The following is a 22394-nucleotide window of genomic DNA, read 5'->3' as shown; positions in this document are numbered from 1 at the left end:
TACTTTATTCTTTTCAGTTTTTTTTAAGAAAAGAGAAAATTGACAGGATCTAAATAAAAATATGTTTATATACAAAATCTGCAGGATACTAATACTCTCTATGTATAAAAATACATGCATCAAACCTTTCTCACCAATAATAAATCTTTCAACGTGAGACTTGTCCTCGTCTTTTCATGACAAACATATCTCAGTTTGGGACTTTAATATCCTCGCCGTGGCCAACCACCGACGTAATGTGTGGAGCTGGATTTCTCACTTGTTTTCCAAGAGTAGGAATTACATTTCATTGGACCACTGAGCAGAGCCAAACACTTCACCAGAAACTTTTGTCACTCATTATCCAAGGAAAATTTATATATACGAGGATTTGATATTTATTTGACAGAACATGAACAAGAAGATATGCTTTAAAAAATATCTTGATGATCCCAAAACCGTGTGGGAGGCAACGATTGGAGACAAGTATATAACAAGATAAAGAGCTTGTCTGATTAAAAGCACAAGGTAAGTATGGCAAACATAGTTTTGTCTAGGCTTATGTAAAAGTATTTATATGTATTTAAACTAAGTAGAGATGCAAACAAGTACTCCAAAGTAGATATAACGTGGTTTTACTATTTTTGTGAAAATAAGTATTAACTGCACAACATTAAAGTCTGATTGTTTTTGGAGGGAACTTCAAAATAACTTTGAAAAACACACACTGCAAAATATTTTTGTTTTTGGTTGCATATATCACACCACCCATATCTATATGTAACATAGTATTAAAACTTAACTCGAGTCTGCCAATTACATTAATGAACCGGTTTCCTTACTGATTCGATTAGGAGTTTCATGAAAATTGTGGCATATAGTAGCTTTCGTACAAATGCATGCATGGAGTTACACAGGTTAAAAAAAATAAAAAAAAATTTCTCCATTAACTACATTATTGATCACATCACATGTCTCTCTATAAATACCCGTGACTTCTTATCCTCTTTGCTCATCACCCTCATCTCGCAGCAGTTTCTCTGAGTTTGTGCTTTTAGTTAATTAGCTTCCACCACGAATCATGAAACTTAACTACACCATTGTCGCCTCCGGTTCTGGGGCTGAACGCCTCGTCATGGCGGGCCAATTTGTCGGTTCTAAAGAACCCCCTCCTTCTTCCACAGGTGCTTATATATATGTATCTACTCTTAACCAAGTCCTTATAATTATATTTCTATTCCGCTTTGCCATTATGAATCGAATTCACTGTGAATCTAATTGCAGGCGACGATGTTGCAAAGAAAAGAGCATATGTTGCAGATCAGAAAAACATGCAGAAGTATGAAAGCCATGCTCGGAAAGATGGTATCAGCAGCAAAATGTCGGCCTCCTTGGGCACCCAACAATATTCACACGACTTGACTTCTCATTGGTCCGAGGATAAAGGAATTCCCGAAGCATTTATGTTTCTGCTCCTTGATTATGATATATTCCTTGTGAGCCTCACTGTTCATCCCATTCCCAATCTTACCACTGAGCCTCTTCATTTCATCTGCAACACTTGGGTTTACACAATATCCAACCTCTATACACAAGTCCCTCGTATCTTCTTCATCAACAAGGTACGTACGTATGTACATTTCCTTCCTGCAGGTTTTCTTATATCTATTCCTTTAACTTGGAACAATTCATATATACTGATTATATTCAGTGACTCTTTTAATATTTCAGTCATACCTGCCTAGCCAAACACCGGGACTAGTGGGTGCATACCGAAAAGAAGAGCTGAAATTTTTAAGAGGAGATACAGATGAAATTCAAGGTGATGGAGTTCGCAAAGAACGGGATAGAATCTATGATTATGCTACCTACAATGACTTGGGCGATGTTGATGCAAGTCCAGATCTTGCTCGTCCAACTCTTGGAGGATCCAAGCAATATCTCTACCCCCGTAGGCTCAGAACTGGAAGGGCCCCATCAAAAAATGGTGAGACTTCAAATGCAACGGGGACAATGATAGATTTAAGTTCTAAAAGGTCGATTTAATCACAGTTAGCTCTCTGATAATTTTTTCCTAAAAGTAAGTTGCAAATTCAGGAGTCAAATGCAGATAAAGTGTCCAAGTTTCAATTGCAGATAAAATATTTAATCTTTTATGACTTAATTATTATTCTCCTTAATGTAAGTTTTTGTTGGGAATTCAAGTTATGAGTAGACTTAATGTAACGGGAAGAAAAGTAAGAAAGTCTTGCATTAGATAAAGTAGGGCCGTGAAAAGGTCCGCATTTGGATTCTCTCCCTTTTAATGGTACTTCCACCTCAGTAGCTTTTGTTGTATTAACTATATCTAACAATTAGATGTAATTAATTATGACTTTTTACTCATATTAAGTAAATCTGTGAAAGCAGATCCCAGCACTGAGAGCAGACTCCCTCCAGACCAAGCCTTTTCGATCTATGTTCCAAAAGATGATCGATTTGGAGACCAGAAGCTGTTTGAGTTTGTGCAATATTTTCCCAAATCATCGATGAACCTTATGAAACAATATGTATCAGCTGAACTGGAGAAATCAGGAAAAGAATTTGAAAGCTTTGAACAGGTGCTTAAAGTACTGTACAAAGATGGTTTTACATTTAATGTGCCTATAGAGGTACTTAAAGCCATTGCCGAGAAGCTACCTATACCAACGCCCCCAGAAAATGGCGACCTGAAATTATTGTTTCCAATTCCTGGTATCATTCAAGGTGACTATATTTATCTATCTAATTGAGCTCTCATTTCTTAGCATTCAATATTATTTTCCCAAGGAAATCTTATAAATTAAATATTTATTATTTGGAACAGATAATCTAGATGGATGGATGACGGATGAAGAATTTGCACGAGAGATGCTTGCTGGTGTGAATCCGCTTTTAATCTGCCTCCTTCAAGTAAGGAAAAGTGATTAAATTTTAACATAAATATGTTCGGTGTTTAACTTTCTCTTGTTGCATGGCACTGGGGAAAACTTAGGTCAAGTTTCTTATATTTATTATGTCAAGTTCTCCAATCACACATGATTACATTTCCTTTTCGGTTTCATAATAGGAATTTATAATTAAATGCTATTAAATAATAATATTTCAAAAATAGGACACATGACCATGCGTGATTGGAGAACTTGATATAATAGGTATAAGTAATTTGATGTAAATATTGTCCTATAATTAACTCATCATTTGAAAGATACAAGTACTAATTTAATCTCTTCTCTAATTATGCTCATAATTTTCTTAAATTGATTGCAGGAGTTCCCCATAAAGAGTACGCTAGATTTTAAACTCCATGGTGATCATACATCTAGCATAACAAGAGAACACTTAGAGAGGAACATGAAAGGGCTCACAGTTCATGAGGTGAATTTTGAAATGCAATTTTGTCTTCTTATAAAAAGTCGATCACATATATATATATATATATATATATATTGCATCGCTGTTAACCTTTAGTATTTATTTATATATGAAAGAATACCATGTAAGCTCTAATGGTGCATGCAGGCACTGAGTTCCAAGAGATTGTTCATATTAAATCACTATGATGCATTTATGCCATACTTGAGGAAGATAAACGAGACTTCCAGAAAGGCTTATGCGAGTAGGACAATCCTTTTCCTCCAGAATGATGGAACTTTGAAGCCACTTGCTATTGAGCTGAGTTTACCTCACCCAGATGGAGATCAGTTTGGCGCTATCAGCGAAGTGTATCTGCCTGAAACTGAAGGTGCTGAGGGTACCATTTGGCAATTGGCCAAAGCTTATGTAGCTGTAAATGACACAGGCTATCATCAACTAATCAGTCACTGGTAATTGTATTTTTACCCTTAGTAATTATATATTCAATTATAAAATACGCAAATCATGAAGTCATCTACAATACAGTGATTAATATTTTTATTCTTTTTTCTATTTTTGGTTCCTCAGGCTGAATACTCATGCTGTGATGGAGCCGTTTGTTATTGCAACATATAGGCAACTCAGTCAACTGCACCCTATTTTTAAACTTCTTCATCCTCATTATCGTGACAACTTGTTTATCAATGCACTCGGTCGCCAAAACTTAATCTCTGCGGGTGGAATTATAGAGGACTCATTCTTGCCTGGAAAGTATTCCATGGAGATGTCATCTGTGGTTTACAAGAGTTGGAATTTCCTTGACCAAGCCTTACCTGCTGATCTCATCAAGAGGTAAACTATATAATATTATTGTAAAAGAAAAAAAGCATATAATCCTTAAGTTGATAACTCACTCACAATTATTGGAAAAAATTTCAGAGGAATGGCAGTAGAGGATCCAACTGCTCCTCATGGCCTTCGCCTTCTGATACAGGACTACCCTTATGCCGTAGATGGACTACTGATATGGGATGCTGTTAATAACTGGGTTCATGATTATGTCTCTTGTTACTATGAATCAGATGAGATCATTAAGCAAGATCCTGAGCTACAATCATGGTGGAAAGAACTGGTAGAAGTAGGCCATGGTGACCTAAAAGACAAGGACTGGTGGCCTAAGATGCAGACTCGTCAAGAGCTAATTCAGTGCTGCACTATTATCATATGGATAGCTTCAGCTCTGCATGCAGCTGTGAATTTTGGGCAATACCCTTATGGAGGTTATAGGCTAAACCGTCCTGCTCTCAGCAGAAGGTTGATGCCTGAGAAAGGAACTCAAGAATATGCAGAGATGGTGGAGAATCCAGAGCTCGCTTTCCTAAAAACAATCACACCAAAGTTTGAGACTCTCCTTGATCTGTCAATTATAGAGATACTGTCAAGCCATACCACTGATGAGGTTTATCTTGGAACCAATAGTATCCCTTACTGGACATCTGATGCCAATGTGTTGGAGGCTTTTAAGAAATATGGAGACAGACTGAAAGAGATTGAGAAAGCATTGATAAGGAGGAACGAAGATGGGACTCTGAAAAATAGGGTTGGGCCAGTGATGATGCCTTATACTCTTCTCTATCCTAGCAGTGAACCTGGGCTCACTGGAAGAGGAATTCCCAACAGTATCTCTATATGAGGAAATCGCTTGGGCGTCCTTTAAGTACGTAAGGAACTAGGGGTTCTATTTGGATTATTGTAGTTTGTTAATGTGTTCTTGTTTGGCAAAATTTATAGGGGTCATATATGTGTGTGTATCTGGCTCTTGTAATGTGGGTAGGTCATTGTATCGCCTTTGCACTGTGTTCCATTTGGGTCTTGTTTTGAAAGCATAAATAATACTACCTTTTCCCTTGAGAAATCATACTCGCACATGAGTTTAAAATAAGAGTGAATTATTATAGACAGTGAAAAGAATGGTCCGCATTCGATGCTCATCAGGTGATGAGCACTGGGTGCTCATCACCTGATGAGCAATCTGGACCGTCCAAATTTAATCTAGACGGTCCAGATTTAATATTTTTAAATAATTATTTTAAAATAAAAAATTATATTTTTAAAGAATGATAGTTAAGAGATTATTTTTATTTTTTATCCTATACCTATTAAAATAATTATTTTAAAAAATTAAAATTAAAATTAAATCTGGACCATCCAGATCGGATCTTGACGGTCCAGATCTAATAAGCATTGAGTGCTCATCAAAATTGATGAGCACCCAATGCAAATCCTACTAATTATGGATGACGAGATGCTCCAAGCTATTTTTATAATTTAATTCACTTCTAAATATCTCTCTGTTTTTTTTTTGTCAAAAGTTTTCATTATCTCAAGTTTTCTAATGAAAAATGACACTTGAAAAACCTGAAAAATGCTAAATGCTAGAGAGAGTATCTGAATTTTCATAATCCTTTGACACCCAAAAATGGGTTTTTGAATATAAATAGTTATAATTTATTTCCCTCTTATTTCACCTTATGTGTTATCCTTTTAGGCCCACATTTAACCCTATATCCTCCTTAAAACCTCTGTCGGCACTTACAAACAAGAATTGAGCTGTTATATAATCAATGGTTTAACCACACTCTGCCTCCTTAAAATAAAATTACTTTTTAACAGTCAATAGAGGGATTTGCTTATATAAGATCCCAAACTATTTTTTTAAAATTAATAATTTTTCGTCTAAATTCTTCTTATCAATTGCACATATTAAGATTTTTTTACCATCATGATTGTAGTATCTAATGTAAATTATCAGAAGCAGTACTTTATGAAAATCAATATGAATTTCCTACAAATTAAATAACTATTCTCTCCCATCTTTATTATAAGCTTCAAATAATTAATTCATGGATAATGAACAAATAATTAAATTTAGTTAAAAGTAATAAATATGTTAGAAATATATTTTTGTTTCTAAGTATGCACTTATAATAAATGAGAAAATGGATGAAAGAGAATGTGTAAGAAAATGTGATAAGAGAGATTATGGCAAATAAGAGAGAATAAATAATTAAGGACAAAATTGAAAAAAAAGTATTAGATGTCAAGACAAATTAAAATTAAAATTTATAAAATGAACCACATTTCTTTTAAAATTTAAAGCTTATAACTAAAACTGGATGGAGTAACAAATACCTGTAGATTAATTATTGTAACTTTTACGTTAAGAATCAAATAAGTAGTAAAATTAAATTTCAGCACTATCAGATACTAAATGTGAATATTTCTCTTAACTAAGATTTGAACCTTGATTTGTCATATTATAGAAAACTAACTCTTTCTGTTAGATCCAATTGACCGGTGCTACGTCCTTATTTTATTTTATTTTTTTTGCTAAAGCATAGGTATCATTCTATTGGAGGCATTTCTATTCGAGGTATTGTCAGACACTAAATGTAAACATCTCTTTCAGTGGGAATTCAAATCTTAATTTTGAGGAACTAACCCTTTTTTAATTTTATATAACGAGTGACAAAACTTTTTGTGGCTCTAGTCAGTGGTCTAATTATTTTTTTGAGCCGAAGTGTGTGGTCCAATAATACTCATCTGCTTATATGTGAGACAAAAATCCAGCCGATCCTTTACCCACAAAAACAATAATTCCAGCCCGACACGTGATGGGAAATAATTTCCCCAGTGATGTTGTTTTCAGTCTTTTTTAAAAAATGAAAAGGATCAAATAAGGTTATCTTATTAGCCCTCTTTATTATGAAATTAGTTTGGTGCAGCCAACATAAGAGACTTAATTTAATCCTAAGAGGGTTAACTCTTAAGAACCTTACTTTATTCTTTTCAGTTTTTTTTAAAGAATAAAAAAAAGAGAAAATCGGGCAAAAAACTCGTGTTAAAAATAGTATTAGTCCGAAGGATCTAAATAAAAATATGTTTATATACGAAATCTGGAGGATACAAATACTCTCTATGTATAAAAATACATGTATCAAATCTTTCTCACCAATAATAAATCTTTTAACGTGAGACTTCTCCTAATCTTTTCATAACAAACATATATCAGTTTGGGACTCTAAGGTCCCATTTGGTAGGAAGCATTAAAAATTATGCATAGAGATTGGAATCTGAATTGAGAAAATCTATTAAAAGAGTGTTTAGAATAAGAGATTGCTTGTTATATAGGATTAATCAAACTTATATATATGAGATCGGGGAATACCATGAGAAAAAATGGTATTTCCCAATCTCACTTCTATAAGTTTACCCAATCCACTGTAACAAGTAATTACTCATGCTAAAAATTATTTTAATAATTTATCTCAATTATAATCATAATCCTTATCTCTCATTTTTAATACTTGTACCAAATAAGACCTAACATCCTCATTGTGGCCAATCACTGACATAATGTATGGAGCTGGATTTCTCACTTGTTTTTTCATGAGCAGGAATTACATTTCATTCGACCACTGAGCAGACACTTCACCAGAAACTTTTGTCACTCATTATCCAAGGAAAATTTATAGGAGGATTTGATAGAACACGAATAGAAAAAGGTCTGCTTTAAAAAATATTTTCATGATTCCAAAACCATATGGGAGGCAGTGATTGGATCCAAGGAAAATTTATAGGAGGATTTGATATTTCTTTGACAGAACATGAATAGAAAAAGATCTGCTTTAAAAAATATCTTGATGAGTCCAAAACCATATGGGAGGCAATGATTGGATACAAGTAGATAACAAGACAAAGAACTTGTTTGAAATAGTTTAAGAATACGAGATAAATATTTTTTATCTTAACTTATGTAAAAGTATTTGTAAGCGCTTAAACTAAGTAGCTAGATGTGAAAAAGCTCAAAGCAGATATAATGTGGTTTTCCTATTTTTGGAGGCCACTCTTTCTCAAACTAGGCTCTAATTTCACTTGGGGATAGTTAGCTTAAACAAGCCAAGCTAGCATAATATGATGTCCAAGGCTCTAGTCCAGGTAAGACCACTCTTTCTCAACTCATCAACAAGTCATATTAGGACTCTCGTTAGATCTAAATTCAATGAAAAAGTCGTTACTAGATACACCTTAATGGATCGTGGTTAGATTCTATTTTTGGTGCACAGGATCCTTTTAGAGATGGAAGTGTAGAGCATACTCAGAATCTCTAATGATAGAAGAAAGATTTATAAGTGAGGCTTTCAAAAAAAGAGAAAAGTTTAGAGAGAATTTATAAGAAAAGCACACAAGATATTATTACAACTCCTTCTACCTTTAATTACGGCAAAACGTGGTTTATATAGAGACTCTATGTTGCAGCATGACAAAATCTAAAAATAAAGATTCCAGACATAAATCATTATGACATGACATAAAGATAAAGATATTTTTAATCATTATAATAAGACAAACATACTTTTAATAAAGTTAAAATAGACATATAACATAAGGTAGATTCTTAGCGGGTCCTAAAGCAGATTACGTGAGGATTATTATCAACTGCCCAACTTTAAAGTCTGACTGTTTTTGGAGGGAATTGCAAAATAACTTCGAAAAACACACTGCAAAATATTTCTCTTTTTTGGTTGCATATCATATCACCAATATCTATATATCACGAAGTTTGCCGATTACATTAATGAACCAGTTTCCTGACTGGTTTGATTGTGAATTTTATGAAAATTGTAGGATATAGTAGATTTCGTACAACTGCATGCATGGAGTTACAAAAGGTAAAAAAAAAAAAATGTTTCTCCATTAATTCCACTATTGATCACATCACGTCTCTATAAATACCTATGACTTGCTATCCTCTTTGCTCATCACCCTCAACTCGCAGCAATTTCTCTGAGTTTCTGCTTTTAATTAATTAGCCTCCACCACGAATCATGAAACTTAACTACACCATTGTCGCCTCCGGTCCTGGGGCTGAACGCCTCATCATGGCGGGCCAATTTGTCGGTTCTAAAGAACCCCTTCCTTCTTCCACAGGTGCTTTACACACACACACACACACTCTCAAACTCTTAAGTCCTTATAATTATATTTCTATTCCTCTTTGCCATTATGAATCGAATTCACTGTGAATCTAATTGTAGGCGACGATGTTGCAAAGAAAAGAGCATACGTTGCAGATCAGAAGTACATGCAGAAGTATGAAAGCCATGCTCGGAAAGATGGTCCCAGCAAAATGTCGGCCTCCTTGGGTACCCAACAATATTCACACGACTTTACTTACGACGACTGGTCCGAGGATAAAGGAATTCCAGAAGCATTTGATTTTTTGCTTCTTGATTATAAGATATTCCTTGTGAGCCTCACTGTTCATCCCATTCCTAATCTTACGAACGAGCCTCTTCATTTCATCTGCAACACTTGGGTTTACCCATACATCCCCAATACACAACTCCCTCGCATCTTCTTCATCAACAAGGTAAGTCCCTACCTACATATCCTTCCTGCAGGTTCGCTTATATATATCCCTTTAACTTGGAACAATTCATATATATTGATTCAGTGACTCCTTTAATATTTCAGTCATACCTGCCTAGCCAAACACCGGGACTAGTGGGTGCATTCCGAAAAGAAGAGCTGAAATTTTTAAGAGGAGATACAGATGAAATTCAAGGTGATGGAGTTCGCTAAGAACGGGATAGAATCTATGATTATGCTACCTACAATGACTTGGGCGATGTTGATGCAAGTCCAGATCTTGCTCGTCCAACTCTTGGAGGATCCACTCAGTATCCCTACCCCCGTAGGCTCAGAACTGGAAGGGCCCCATCAAAAAATGGTGAGACTTCAAGGGAACAATTATATAGATATAGGTCCGAAGAGATCAATTTGATCACAGTTAGCTCTCTGATAAATATTTCTTAAAAGTAAGTTGCAAATTCTGGAATCAATTGCAGATAAAGTACTCAAGTTTCAATTGCATATAAAATAGTTAATCTTTTATGACTTAATTATTATTCTCCCTTGTATAAGTTTTTTTTAATTGGGAATTCAAGTATGAGTAGAATTAACGTAACGGGGAGAAAAGTAAGAAAGTCTTGCATTAGATAAAGTAGGGCGTGAAAAGGTCCACATTTGGATTATCCCCCTTTTAATGGTACTCCCACCTCAGTGTTTTTATTATTATATTAACTATATCTAGCTATTAGATGTAATTAATTATGACTTTTTACTCATATTAAGTAAATCTGTGAAAGCAGATCCCAGCACTGAGAGCAGACTCCCTCCAGACCAAGCCTTTTCGATCTATGTTCCAAAAGATGATCGATTTGGAGACCAGAAGCTGTTCGAGTTTGTGCAATATTTTCCCAAATCATCGATGAACCTTATGAAACAATATGTATCAGCGGAATTGGAGAAATCAGGAAAAGAATTTGAAAGCTTTGAACAGGTGCTTAAAGTACTGTACAAAGATGGTTTTACATTTAATGTGCCTATAGAGGTACTTAAGGCCATTGCTGAGAAGCTACCTTTACCAACGCCCCCAGAAAATGGCGACCTGAAATTACTGCTTCCAATTCCTGGTGTCATTCAAGGTGCCTATATTTATCTATCTAATTAAGCTCTCATTTCTTAGCATTCAATAATATTTTCCCAAAGAAATCTTATAAATTAAATATTTATTATTTGGAACAGATAATCTGGATGGATGGATGACGGATGAAGAATTTGCACGAGAGATGCTTGCTGGTGTGAATCCGCTTTTAATCTGCCTCCTTCAAGTAAGAAAAAGCGATTAAATTCAAACATAAATATATTTGGTGTTTAAATTTCTCTTGTTGCATGCCATTGGTTATATGATTAAGGAAAAAACTTGGGTCAAGTTTCTTATATCCATTATATCAAGTTCTTCAATCATACATGTTCTTTTTGGTTTCATGAAATAATTAAATGCTACTAAATCGTAATATTTCAAAAATAAGATACATAGTCATGCGTAATTGGAAAACTTGACATAATAGATATAAGTAACTTGATATAAGTATCATCCTACAATTAACTCATCATTTGAAAGATATAAGTGCTAATTTAATCTCTTCTCTTAATTATGCTCTCATAATTTTCTTAAATTGATTGCAGGAGTTCCCCATAAAGAGCACACTAGATTTTAAACTCTATGGTGATCATACATCTAGCCTAACAAGAGAACACTTGGAGAAGAACATGAAAGGACTCACACTTTATGAGGTGAATTTAGAAATGCAATTCTGTCTTCTTATAAAAAGTCGATCACATGTATATATATTGCATCGCAGTTAAACTTTAGTATTTATTTATATACGAAAGAATACCGTTTAAGCTCTAATGGTGCATGCAGGCACTGAGTTCCAAGAGATTGTTCATATTAAATCACTACGATGCATTTATGCCATACTTGAGGAAGATAAACGAGACTTCCAGAGAGGCTTATGCGAGTAGGACAATCCTTTTCCTCCAGAATGATGGGACTGTGAAGCCACTTGCCATTGAGCTGAGTTTGCCTCACCCTGATGGAGATCAGTTTGGTGCTGTCAGCAAAGTGTATGTGCCTGAAACTGAAGGTGCTGAGGGTACCATTTGGCAATTGGCTAAAGCTTATGTAGTTGTCAATGACACAGGCTATCATCAACTAATCAGTCACTGGTAAACTGTATTTCTACCCTTAGCAGTTATATATTGAATTACAAGATACGCAAATCATGAAGTCATCTACAATACAGTGATTAATATTTTTATTCTTCTTTTCTATTTTTGGTTTCTCAGGCTGAATACTCATGCTGTGATGGAGCCGTTTGTTATTGCAACATATAGGCAACTCAGTCAACTGCACCCTATTTTTAAACTTCTTCATCCTCATCATCGTGACACCTTGTTTATCAATGCACTCGGTCGCCAAAACTTAATCTCTGCAGGTGGACTTATAGAGGACTCATTTTTTCCTGGAAAATATTCCATGGAGATGTCATCTGTGGTTTACAAGAGTTGGAATTTCCTTGACCAAGCCTTACCTGCTGATCTCATCAAGAGGTAAACTATATAATATTATTTTAAAAGAAAAAAAGCATATAATCCTTAAGTTGATAACTTACTAACAATTATTGGAAAAAATTTCAGAGGAATGGCAGTAGAGGATCCAACTGCTCCTCATGGCCTTCGCCTTCTGATACAGGACTACCCTTATGCTGTAGATGGACTACTGATATGGGATGCTATTAATACCTGGGTTCATGATTATGTCTCTTGTTACGATGAATCAGATGAGATCATTAAGCAAGATCCTGAGCTACAATCATGGTGGAAAGAACTGGTAGAAGTAGGCCATGGAGACCTAAAAGACAAGGACTGGTGGCCTAAGATGCAGACTCGTCAAGAGCTAATTCAGTGCTGCACTATTATCATATGGATAGCTTCAGCTCTACATGCAACTGTGAATTTTGGGCAGTACCCTTATGGAGGTTATATTCTAAACCGTCCTACTCTCAGCAGAAGGTTGATGCCCAAGAAAGGAACTCAAGAATATGCAGAGATGGTGAAGAATCCACAGCTGGCTTTCTTAAAAACAATCACACCAAAGCTTGAGACTCTTCTTTGTCTTTCAACTATAGAGATAGTATCAAGCCATACCACTGATGAGGTTTATCTTGGAACTAATACTATCCCTTACTGGACATCTGATACTAAAGTGTTAGAGGCTTTTAAGAAATTTGGAGACAGCCCGAAAGAGATTGAGAAAGCATTGAAAAGGAGGAACAAAGATGGGACTCTGAAAAATAGGGTTGGGCCAGTGATGATGCCTTATACTCTTCTCTATCCTAGCAGTGAACCTGGGCTCACTGGAAGAGGAATCCCAAATAGTATCTCTATGTGAAAAGTTTCTTGGGCTTCATTTAAGTATGTACGGAACTAGGGACGTTCTAGTTAGGTTATTGCTGTTTGTTTTAAGCGTTGTTGTTTGCCAAAAATAAAAGGGCCCATCTGTGTATTTGGCTCTTGTAATGTGAGTGTTGTTGTTTGTTTAAAATAAAAGGAGTCATTGCATTTTGCCCTTGTACCGTTTTCTAATTGGATTCTCTCCTTCTCCTTTCTCTTATTTTCTTCTTCTCATCCTGTCTCTTTCATTAGATAACAAATTGAATTGAATGGTTGATATTTAATATCTTAAAAACTATTGTTATAATACTACATAAAATTAAATAAATTTATAATGTTAAAATTAGACAACAGGACACAATTATAGACTATTTGAAATAGAAAGAAAATATTCGAAAGGTCTTTTATGGTTTAATTATTATAAGTAATTTTAATTTATTTAAAACCATCAATTATACTTATTCCTTTTAAGAGATTATACTTGAGAAAGAGTTGAAAATAAGGGTGAATTATAGATAGTGTAAGGACCACCAAAGAACCAGCTTATGAAGCTAGACACATATTTCCTCATTCATTATGCAAAATTTAAAAAATGAAATATTTTATTCAGGACTTGAATGAAGCTGCCATATAAAAAACCAGATTGTACTAATTGGATCACAAGTCCAACAACCAATGGTTTTTTTCATCATGACAAAACGTTAATTGCAGAAGCCTAACATAAAGAACTCCTCTTATTTTGTACGAATTAAACAGACATGTGATGATCAAATTAATCGAATTTCTCATATGGAGATACTGTTGGGGATTCCCTTCCCTGTCATTCCCGGTTCACTAGAAGGATAAAGCAGAGTGTATGGCATGTTCACAGGCCCAACCCGGTTCAACAACTTGGGATCTTTGTTCCTCTTTAATATTGTTTCCTCTATCTCTTTCAGCTTCTTTCCGAATGTTTTGAAAGCCTCCAAAGCCTTTTTGTCAGATGTCCAAGTGGGATTGGTCGTTGTTCCCAAATAGACTTCATCACTGGTATGCCCTGACAAAATCTCTATAATTGAGAGATCAAGAAGAGTCTCAAACTTTGGTGTAATTGTTTTCAAGAAGCTTGATTCTGGGTTGGTCACAAGCTCTTCATATTCTGAAGTTCCTTCTTCAGGTATCAACCTTCTGCTAAGAGTTGGACGATTCAGAATATAACCCCCATAAGGAAATTGTCCAAAGTTAACAGCTGCATGAAGAGCTGAGGCAATCCATATGATAATGGTGCAAGATTCAATAAGCTCTTTACGATTTTCCATCTTAGGCCACCATGGCTTATCCTTTAAGTCAGCATGACCCACTTGGACTACCTCTTTCCACCAAGCTTGTAGCTCAGTGTCTTGCTTTATAGCCTTATCTGTCTTGTAATATAAAGATATGTAGTCACAGACCCATTTGTTAATAGCATCCCATATTAGTAGTCCATCAACAGCATAAGGGTAATCTTTTATCACAACGCGAAGCCCATGAGGTGAATCTTTATCCACAGTTGCCAATCCTCTGGAGCATTTAAATTTAAATGGAGTGTTATAACAAGACAATCATATTGTTATGAAATAACATGTTAAAGTGCAAAGTGTATTTCATTTGATTAGTCAATATATTTAAATATACCTCTTGATGAGATCAGCAGGCAAGGCTTGCTCAAGGAAATTCCAATTCTTGTAAACCGCAGATGACATCTCCATGGAATACTTTGCAGGCAAGAACGAGGTCTCTATGACTCCTTCTCCAGAGATTAAGTTTTGGCGAGCAAGTCCATTGATAAACAAGGTGTCATGAAAATGAGGATGAAGAAGTTTGTGAATAGGGTGAAGTGCACTGAGTTGCCTATGTGTTGCAATAACAAATGGCTCCATCGCAGCATGAGTATTTAGCCTGTGAAGCCCAAAAAAAAAAAAAAAAAGATAATAATCACTGTAGATGATTTCATAATTTGTATATTACAGATTTGACTTTATGCATTAAAAAAAAGAAAAAAACAGTTTACCAGTGACTAACAAGTTGATGATAGCCTGAATCATTTACAATTACATAAGCTTTAGCCAATTGCCAAAGGGTACCCTTAACACATTCAGTTTCAGGCAGATACACTTTGCTGATAGCACCAAATTGATCTCCATCAGGGTGAGGTAAACTCAGCTCAATAGCAAGTGGCTTCAAGGTCCCATCATTTTGAAGGAAAAGGATTGTCCTACTGGCATAAGCCTTTCGGGTGGAACTTTCATTTATCTTCCTCAAATATGGCATGAATGCATCATAGTGATCTAATATGAATAATCTCTTGCAATTAAGTGCCTATGCAACACATATACAATGTAATTCAATCAGTTAGTATCATAGTCTTGGTTCATAAGTGTTACGTAATTTGTATAATTATATATATGAGACTTTCTATATAAAATTTTTATGCAGAAGACAAAATGGCTTTATTCTTTACCTCTTGTGTTGTGCATCCTTTCATGTTTTTCTCCAGGTGTTCACTTGTTATCTTACTGGAATGATCACCATAGATATTGCAATCTAGCGTGCATTCCATGGGGAATTCCTGCAAATGATTTTAAGAAAAATGTGAGGTTACTAATCAAGAACACAAATTGATGCTAGCATTTTTCAAATGATCCAGTTAAAATCAATCACAGCTAAATAGCAAATCTAACACGAAAAGGTAAAATTTGTATATTTGAGCAAGTTGCCTTACTGTGAGAAGGCGGATTAAACCAGGATTCACACCAGCAAGCATTTCTCTTGCAAATTCTTCATCAGTCATCCATCCATCTAAATTATCTGCTCCATCCACATGCATTATAGGTTTAATTGTTAGAATTAATCCAGAAGAAAATTTCAATTATATTGTTAGAATTAATCGGCAATAAATTCTTTCAAACTATGTTGAAAAATTTAGGGAATATGTAGGTATATTAGGATTCATATGTTCTTTTTGTTCTTTGATGTTTTGGTCAACGATTCATATGTTCCAACTAAGCCTCATATTTATGGCTGATAATGACACTAATTAAAATAAATAAAAGGAGAAGAAGTCAACTTCTAAATCTCTCTTTATGACTGGGTCACAGTTTTGGCATATATCAGTCTTACAGTATAGCAGCCACTTGTTTGATTCTTTAAACAAGCAGGTGGGTATATGTTTCGTATATATTTTTTCTTCAAACAACACGGGAATCTTTGACAATATCTAAAGAAATTATAACTAAAGATAAATTAATATTAACAATGTACGACATACGTACCTTGAATGACACTAGGAATTGGAAATTTTAATAAAAGGTTGCCATCAGCTGGGGGCTCTGGAATTGGGAGTCTTTGAGCAACAGCATCAAGCAACGATTTGGGCACATTAAATGTAAAGCCATTTTGATAAAGCACTTCAAAAACATTCTTAAAACTCTCAAACTCTTTTCCTTTAGAGTCCAATTCCTTTAAGAGATATGACTTCACAAGGTTCATTGATGATTTGGGAAAATATTGCACAAACTCAAACAGCTTCTGATCTCCAAATCGATCATCTCTTGGAACATAGATTGAAAATGCTTGATCATCACCAAGTCTGCTCTCACTGTTAGGATCTGCTCAAACATACCCATAATAATTAACATGACTGAACCATAATTAATATACATTAATCATGTGAGAATTAATTAATTAATCAAGGTTTACCCTTTTTTGATGGGGGCCTTCCAGTTCTCACCCTACGAGGGTAGGGATATTGGGTGGATCCTCCAAGAATAGGACGAGCAAGATCTTCACTTTTATCAATATTACCCAAATCATTGTAGGTAGCATAGTCATATATTCTATCCCATTCCTTGCGTTCTCCAGTTCCATCCCCTCTTATAGCTTTCAGCTCCTTTTCTCTATAACTGCGCAATCCCTCTGGTGTCTCACTTGGCAGATATGACTATGCATAACATGTAAAATTTGATCAATAATTTTCCCTTGCATAATATATGCTATCTAACTTATTAAATAACCTAATTAATTTTTCTATACAACTATCTACTTCCACTGCAGAATATAGGTGACTACTTTTACAGAGATTAATAAAATTAGATTAAGTTAGTATGAATTGATTTTTCTAAAATACCCCTTTAACCATTTGCATTAAAAACTAGCCCATTGACAAAAACATAGGGATAGGTTATGAAGAAAATTATAAATTTGAAAGGCAAAATAAATTAAGATATTATATTTAAGACCACAATAATCCCATCAGCTAGTTTTAACATTTAGAACTGAAAGGAGTAATATCCAATTCTACTAGTTTAAATTCCAAATATTTTGAGAATCGAGTCTCTTCCCAGGCCACTTGACCTAACTATTGATGGTGAACTTATCAAGAACTTATCAATAATTAATTAATTAAATTAAGTGAGTTGATTAATTGTGGAATAGTGGATTACCTTGTTGACGAAGAAAATGCGAGGGCTTTGATATTTGGAATCAGGGTAAACCCAAGATCTGCAAACAAAGTGTACAGGAGCAGTCTGATTTGGGATTTCAATGGTGAAACTCACAAGGAAGAATTGATCTGTGGAATGAAGGTTCCTTATAATGAAGGCTCCTGGAATTCCCATCTTATCACTCCAACTGAAATAAACTACATGAGTTGAAGTAACATCTTCTTGTTTAATAATTGACCCCTCCGACGAGGTAGAATTTTCTAGTTTAGCCGCCCCATTCTCTGCAACAAAGAAAACATATATATATATATATATATATATTTGGTGAAACCATATCCTCTTTAATTAGTTAATTAGGAGATAAATATTAAATTATGAGTGTAAGGGAGTGGTTGTTTCGTGTGCCCATATTTTAATCTTATGCATACCTCATGCGTGCCTTTTTTATGGAATAAGGAAAAAACAAAGAAAAATTACACAACATTGACCATGACTTTTTGTTTTAAAGATAAAAAAGCAGACGGAGAGAGGAGGTGCCATGAGATGCACGTAAGTAATTAATCTGCAGATAAGACAAACCATATCCCAATTATAAATTTCGTGTCTGCAAATAAGATATTATATATAATTTCACCTAAACTTTTTTCAATAAAAAAAATATTATAATTTCACCCCCAAAAAATTTAAATTATAACGCCTCAAATTCCAATGTCAATTAACTTAGGCAATACACATATATACCCACAAGAAAAATAATTTTTTACCACAATCCATAAATAACGTGACTTATGTCTCAAACTACTCAAAAGTTCGTATAAATATTGCACCAAGCATGCTATAGTTTATACTCCTCCGGTTCTTATTATAAGACCCAATTTGACTTTTTATTTGGTCCTAATTATAAGACCCAATCCATTTTGTCTCTTATATTTATGCATTTTTTTTTCCAAGATAATCTTTCTAATAATGATAGTTTTAGCCAATATACTTAATTAGCAAGGATATTTTAGGAATGACAACACTTATTTATTATAAATAACCAACTTAACTTACTTCCTTAATCTCCTCAAATAAGTCAATTGGGTCTTATAATTAGGACCGGAGGAGTAGCACACAAGGGGAGGCGATGGCAATTTGGCCTTAGATTGTGATTTAAAATGTGTCATTGAAAGAAGTTCCAATCTGCTTTCGAGAAAGTATATATAATACGAAAAAAAACAAGCTTTTAAATTGAAATCGTCGTTCTTCATAAATTTTTGAGGGAAGGGAAGGAGATTATCATATGAGGAATATAAGAACAAACCAGAACTTGTAAAGAGAGTATATATGTGCATAAACAGTACTTATGAGATAAAGAACGAACCAGAAAAGATTGGGTTGGAAGAACTACTTATCAGCTCAATGGTGAAGGACTGGGAATCTGCACTGAGGTTAGGGTTGTTGATGACCAAAGTCCCTTTGATCATATATTTTTCTTTCCCCTCCATATATATATAAATGAACAAAATGGAAGCTACACTTGATCTGAAGGAAACAAGATAGATAGAGTGATCACAGAAAAAGCTTTCGTGGGGAAGAAGAGGATAGCACGGTGGGTATTTATAGAGACGAAGCTCGACATGGGTGGGTTTATCCAAGGCCTCACTTGATCCACTTGCAAAAAATGAAAGTCTAATACTTGGAAATTCTTAAAATAAAGTAACTTGCGCTAATCTTAAGTATTCTTGTCTGATTAGGAAACAACTATTTGTCGTGCATATATATGTGTATGTCTTTTTTATTAGAAATAATTATATTCCAATTACTGTTGAGTGGTCCTTTCAACAAGAATATAAATTTAATTGAAAAACTAATCCCTTTGCCAGATCTGACATCCATTATAAAATAGTTTTTTTTGTCTTCTCATCCCCTGACAGCATCTTCACCATTCTAAATTACAACCCCAGTATTTAAAGATTAAATTATTTTTAAATCAATATATAAAACATATTGATGTGTCAATATCTCATCATTTTATATGACAAATTTTACTATTAAAAGTCATTAACAATACGGTTCATTTCTCAAATTCTCTGAAGAATACATAGAAAAACTGTCAAATTCGTAAATTAAAAAAAAAAGTAACTTAATTAATAATATTCAATGATATATCAATATATGTACAGACATATTGATCATGCCTCTAAGTTATACCATCAACGAGCCTTAAACTGGAATAATAGCTGTTTTTGCATAACAATATAATCCAAAATCAAGTTTAGTTTGATCTTCATTCACACTAACAACAGTAGTTTTAAATTTAAGATTGAACATATACCCTCATTTTGCTTTGTTCAAAATAATGAAATCTTGAAATGCCTAGCTAACGTTTGATTACTTTTGATATATACTAGTCCTTATTTGGACAACTTTTCCCAATTATTTTATTGTTTATCACGACCCTTTTTTGGTCAAAATTGTTTATCATAACTTGTTCGATTGTCGTGTACATCTCTAATGACGGACATATTAATTTATATTGTCAATTGAACTGAAGGAAATAGGATACTTTATTTCTCAGACTATCGTATGTAGTTAAATCTAATTAATACATCAATAGTGTGAAACACAAGAAAATATTTTATGTCTACGTAGAAGATAAATTATTAACTCATATTTACTGCTTTAATTTTTTCTTCTGTTTTCTTCCTTGCCAACAGTGAATACAGCTTTTGTGTCCGCGTAGTATGTATACTCTTGTTGAAATTTTCCATGATTTGGCAAAGGCAGCAAAATAGCAAAACGGCAATAATTAATATTAAAATGGTCTTTTTCTTTTGTGGTGCTGATTTTTCCTGCGATCCTTGTCGTGTCTATTCAATGCATTAATTAAATAAAGACAAAATCATCATGTGGTCCAAAAAAATAATTATAAAAAAATAATAAGTAAATGATAAATTTCAGTAGAGAAAATAACAAGAACATCCATATTCTTGCTTACTTGCAGTTGAGACTTTTCTGGTAATTATTATTCTAATCTTATTTATAACTTATTTTCAGCATATTTTACTAGAATCGGAAAAAACCTTAAATCTTATAAATATTACTTTAAAGCCTAACAACTTTTTAACTTTGCCCCTTATTTAATATATATACATTTAAAAAAAAAAGTTTATACAATAATAGCACATTCAAGTTAATGAATTAATGATTTAAACCAGAGAAGTATTTTTTTTCTTTTTTTGGATTTCATAATGATTTTCCTTAAATAAACTGATAACAAAAGAAAATTTACACATGAATATATGACTGCCGGCCCGGTGATAAATTCTGTGAAATAAAAAATATTGGAAAACAAATACAGCAACTTGTAATAACAACAAGTTGCACGAAACGACAATTTATTACCTGTTATTAAAAAAAATTTTATAGTTAATTTTTTGCCATGAGATTAATTTTTCTTCTTGTTTTTTTTTTTTTGGAGTTAAAAATCAAAGCCGTCATAAAGTCAAAATAGTATCAGTCCTTTGAGGCTGCTAACAGCTAACACTATGAACACGAAACTAGTGAGTCCAAAACAATGACCTCAAGCAAAACCATGAACTGGGTGGCTTGGTCAACTCTTTACACATTAAAAAGTTTAAATTATAATAATATTTAATATCTTACTTTAATTTTATTTAGAAAGGGTTTTTATACAGGATAAGAACCATTGAAATGTTGAGGCGTAAATGGACTTCAAACCAATGTAAGGAAAGTCTCATTAAATAGAATTGTTGTTCGTGGCATCTTTAATGCGAAGGATTAATTAATTTCATTAAAAAAATATAAAGGAATTAATAAATGGACATTATTAGGATGTCCAAATGTAATTGGATTTGAATTGATGTTTGAAGTCTCCCATAGAATATGATTAGATTTAATAAATTTCAACCCTGCACCCTGCTATAGCTCTTCTTTTCCGTGTTTTTTTTTAATTTTCAAATTTAAATAATTTGTATATATTGGAATCAGGTTGTTTTTATATTTTAATAAAATTATTAAATTAATCCCAAAACTTGTAAATACAAACATATAATTTATTTTACTTAATTACTCTATTAATATGAAAATTATGATCAGTCAACAAAGATATGAGAAATCAAATATAGAATCAATCTTCTAATATAAAATAAGGCTATGTTTAAATTAATGTAAAACCATAACTTCTTTTTATTAAAATTAAAATTAAAACAGAAAAAGCCAACCTTCGGCCTTATGAACCAAAGGTCTTGTACTAAAATTTGACGATTTGTCAGTTTTAAAAATAAAATCAATTTGTTATACTGATATCGAATTATGAGACAATCTTCAGTTACAACTTATGGCGTAGTTAGAAACTATGCTTTCAAAACTTGTTAAGGAGAAAATACTAGTTGCCAATAAATGTTTTAGATCTAATTATTAATTAACTGAGAATGACAATTAAAAACTTTGTAAGAAAATAATTAATATAAGCTAGGACATGTGTATAACTAAAATTTCAAAATTTGCGACTCAAAATTTCTATATTTATCTCTTAAAATTTTTCATTTCACATTAATTTTCTTAATTACAAGATTTTTAATTATTTTCTCTAAATTGGTTTTGGGGGTCCTATGCCACAGAGAGAGAGAGAGAGAGAGAGAGACTAACTCAAGAAACATGATTGGTTACTTTGCCGGGGAAGCTCTGCACAATCAGAACCGCGCGTATCAT

The 22394-nt window shown here is 33.6% G+C and overlaps 1 protein-coding gene and 1 pseudogene across 1 annotated transcript; one reads left to right on the top strand and one right to left on the bottom strand.

The window, feature by feature from the left end:
* Positions 1-1014: 1014 nt before the first annotated feature.
* LOC114762120 (uncharacterized) lies at positions 1015-13410 on the top strand (annotated as a pseudogene).
* Positions 13411-13802: 392 nt separating this feature from the next.
* Positions 13803-19178, bottom strand: LOC114762109 (linoleate 9S-lipoxygenase-like). The gene is made up of 9 exons (XM_028951565.1): positions 19042-19178; positions 17679-17959; positions 16936-17176; positions 16509-16844; positions 15959-16044; positions 15698-15805; positions 15248-15555; positions 14872-15135; positions 13803-14757 (listed from the first exon to the last, which is right to left on the bottom strand). The coding sequence occupies exons 1-9, from the start codon at positions 19163-19165 to the stop codon at positions 14004-14006; spliced, it is 2502 nt and encodes an 833-aa protein (XP_028807398.1). The 5' UTR covers positions 19166-19178; the 3' UTR covers positions 13803-14003.
* Between the last annotated feature and the right edge of the window lie 3216 nt (positions 19179-22394).

Source organism: Neltuma alba, unplaced genomic scaffold, assembly GCF_004799145.2.
Source record: "Neltuma alba isolate B1F8T4 unplaced genomic scaffold, ASM479914v2 tig00011195_pilon, whole genome shotgun sequence".
In the NCBI taxonomy this organism is placed as follows: domain Eukaryota; kingdom Viridiplantae; phylum Streptophyta; class Magnoliopsida; order Fabales; family Fabaceae; genus Neltuma; species Neltuma alba.
Note: the sequence above shows the minus strand (reverse complement) of the source record. Positions and strands in the feature narration are given on the sequence as shown.

Bases quoted from the DNA above. Each gene is read 5' to 3' on its own strand.
- LOC114762109 (XM_028951565.1), bottom strand. From the start codon at position 19,165: ATGGAGGGGAAAGAAAAATATATGATCAAAGGGACTTTGGTCATCAAC. The intron at 17,960-19,041 runs GTTCGTTCTTTA...TCTTTGTTGCAG, and splicing joins TTCCAACCCAATCTTTTCTG to AGAATGGGGCGGCTAAACTA. The intron at 15,806-15,958 runs GTAAGGCAACTT...AATCATTTGCAG, and splicing joins GTTTAATCCGCCTTCTCACA to GAATTCCCCATGGAATGCAC.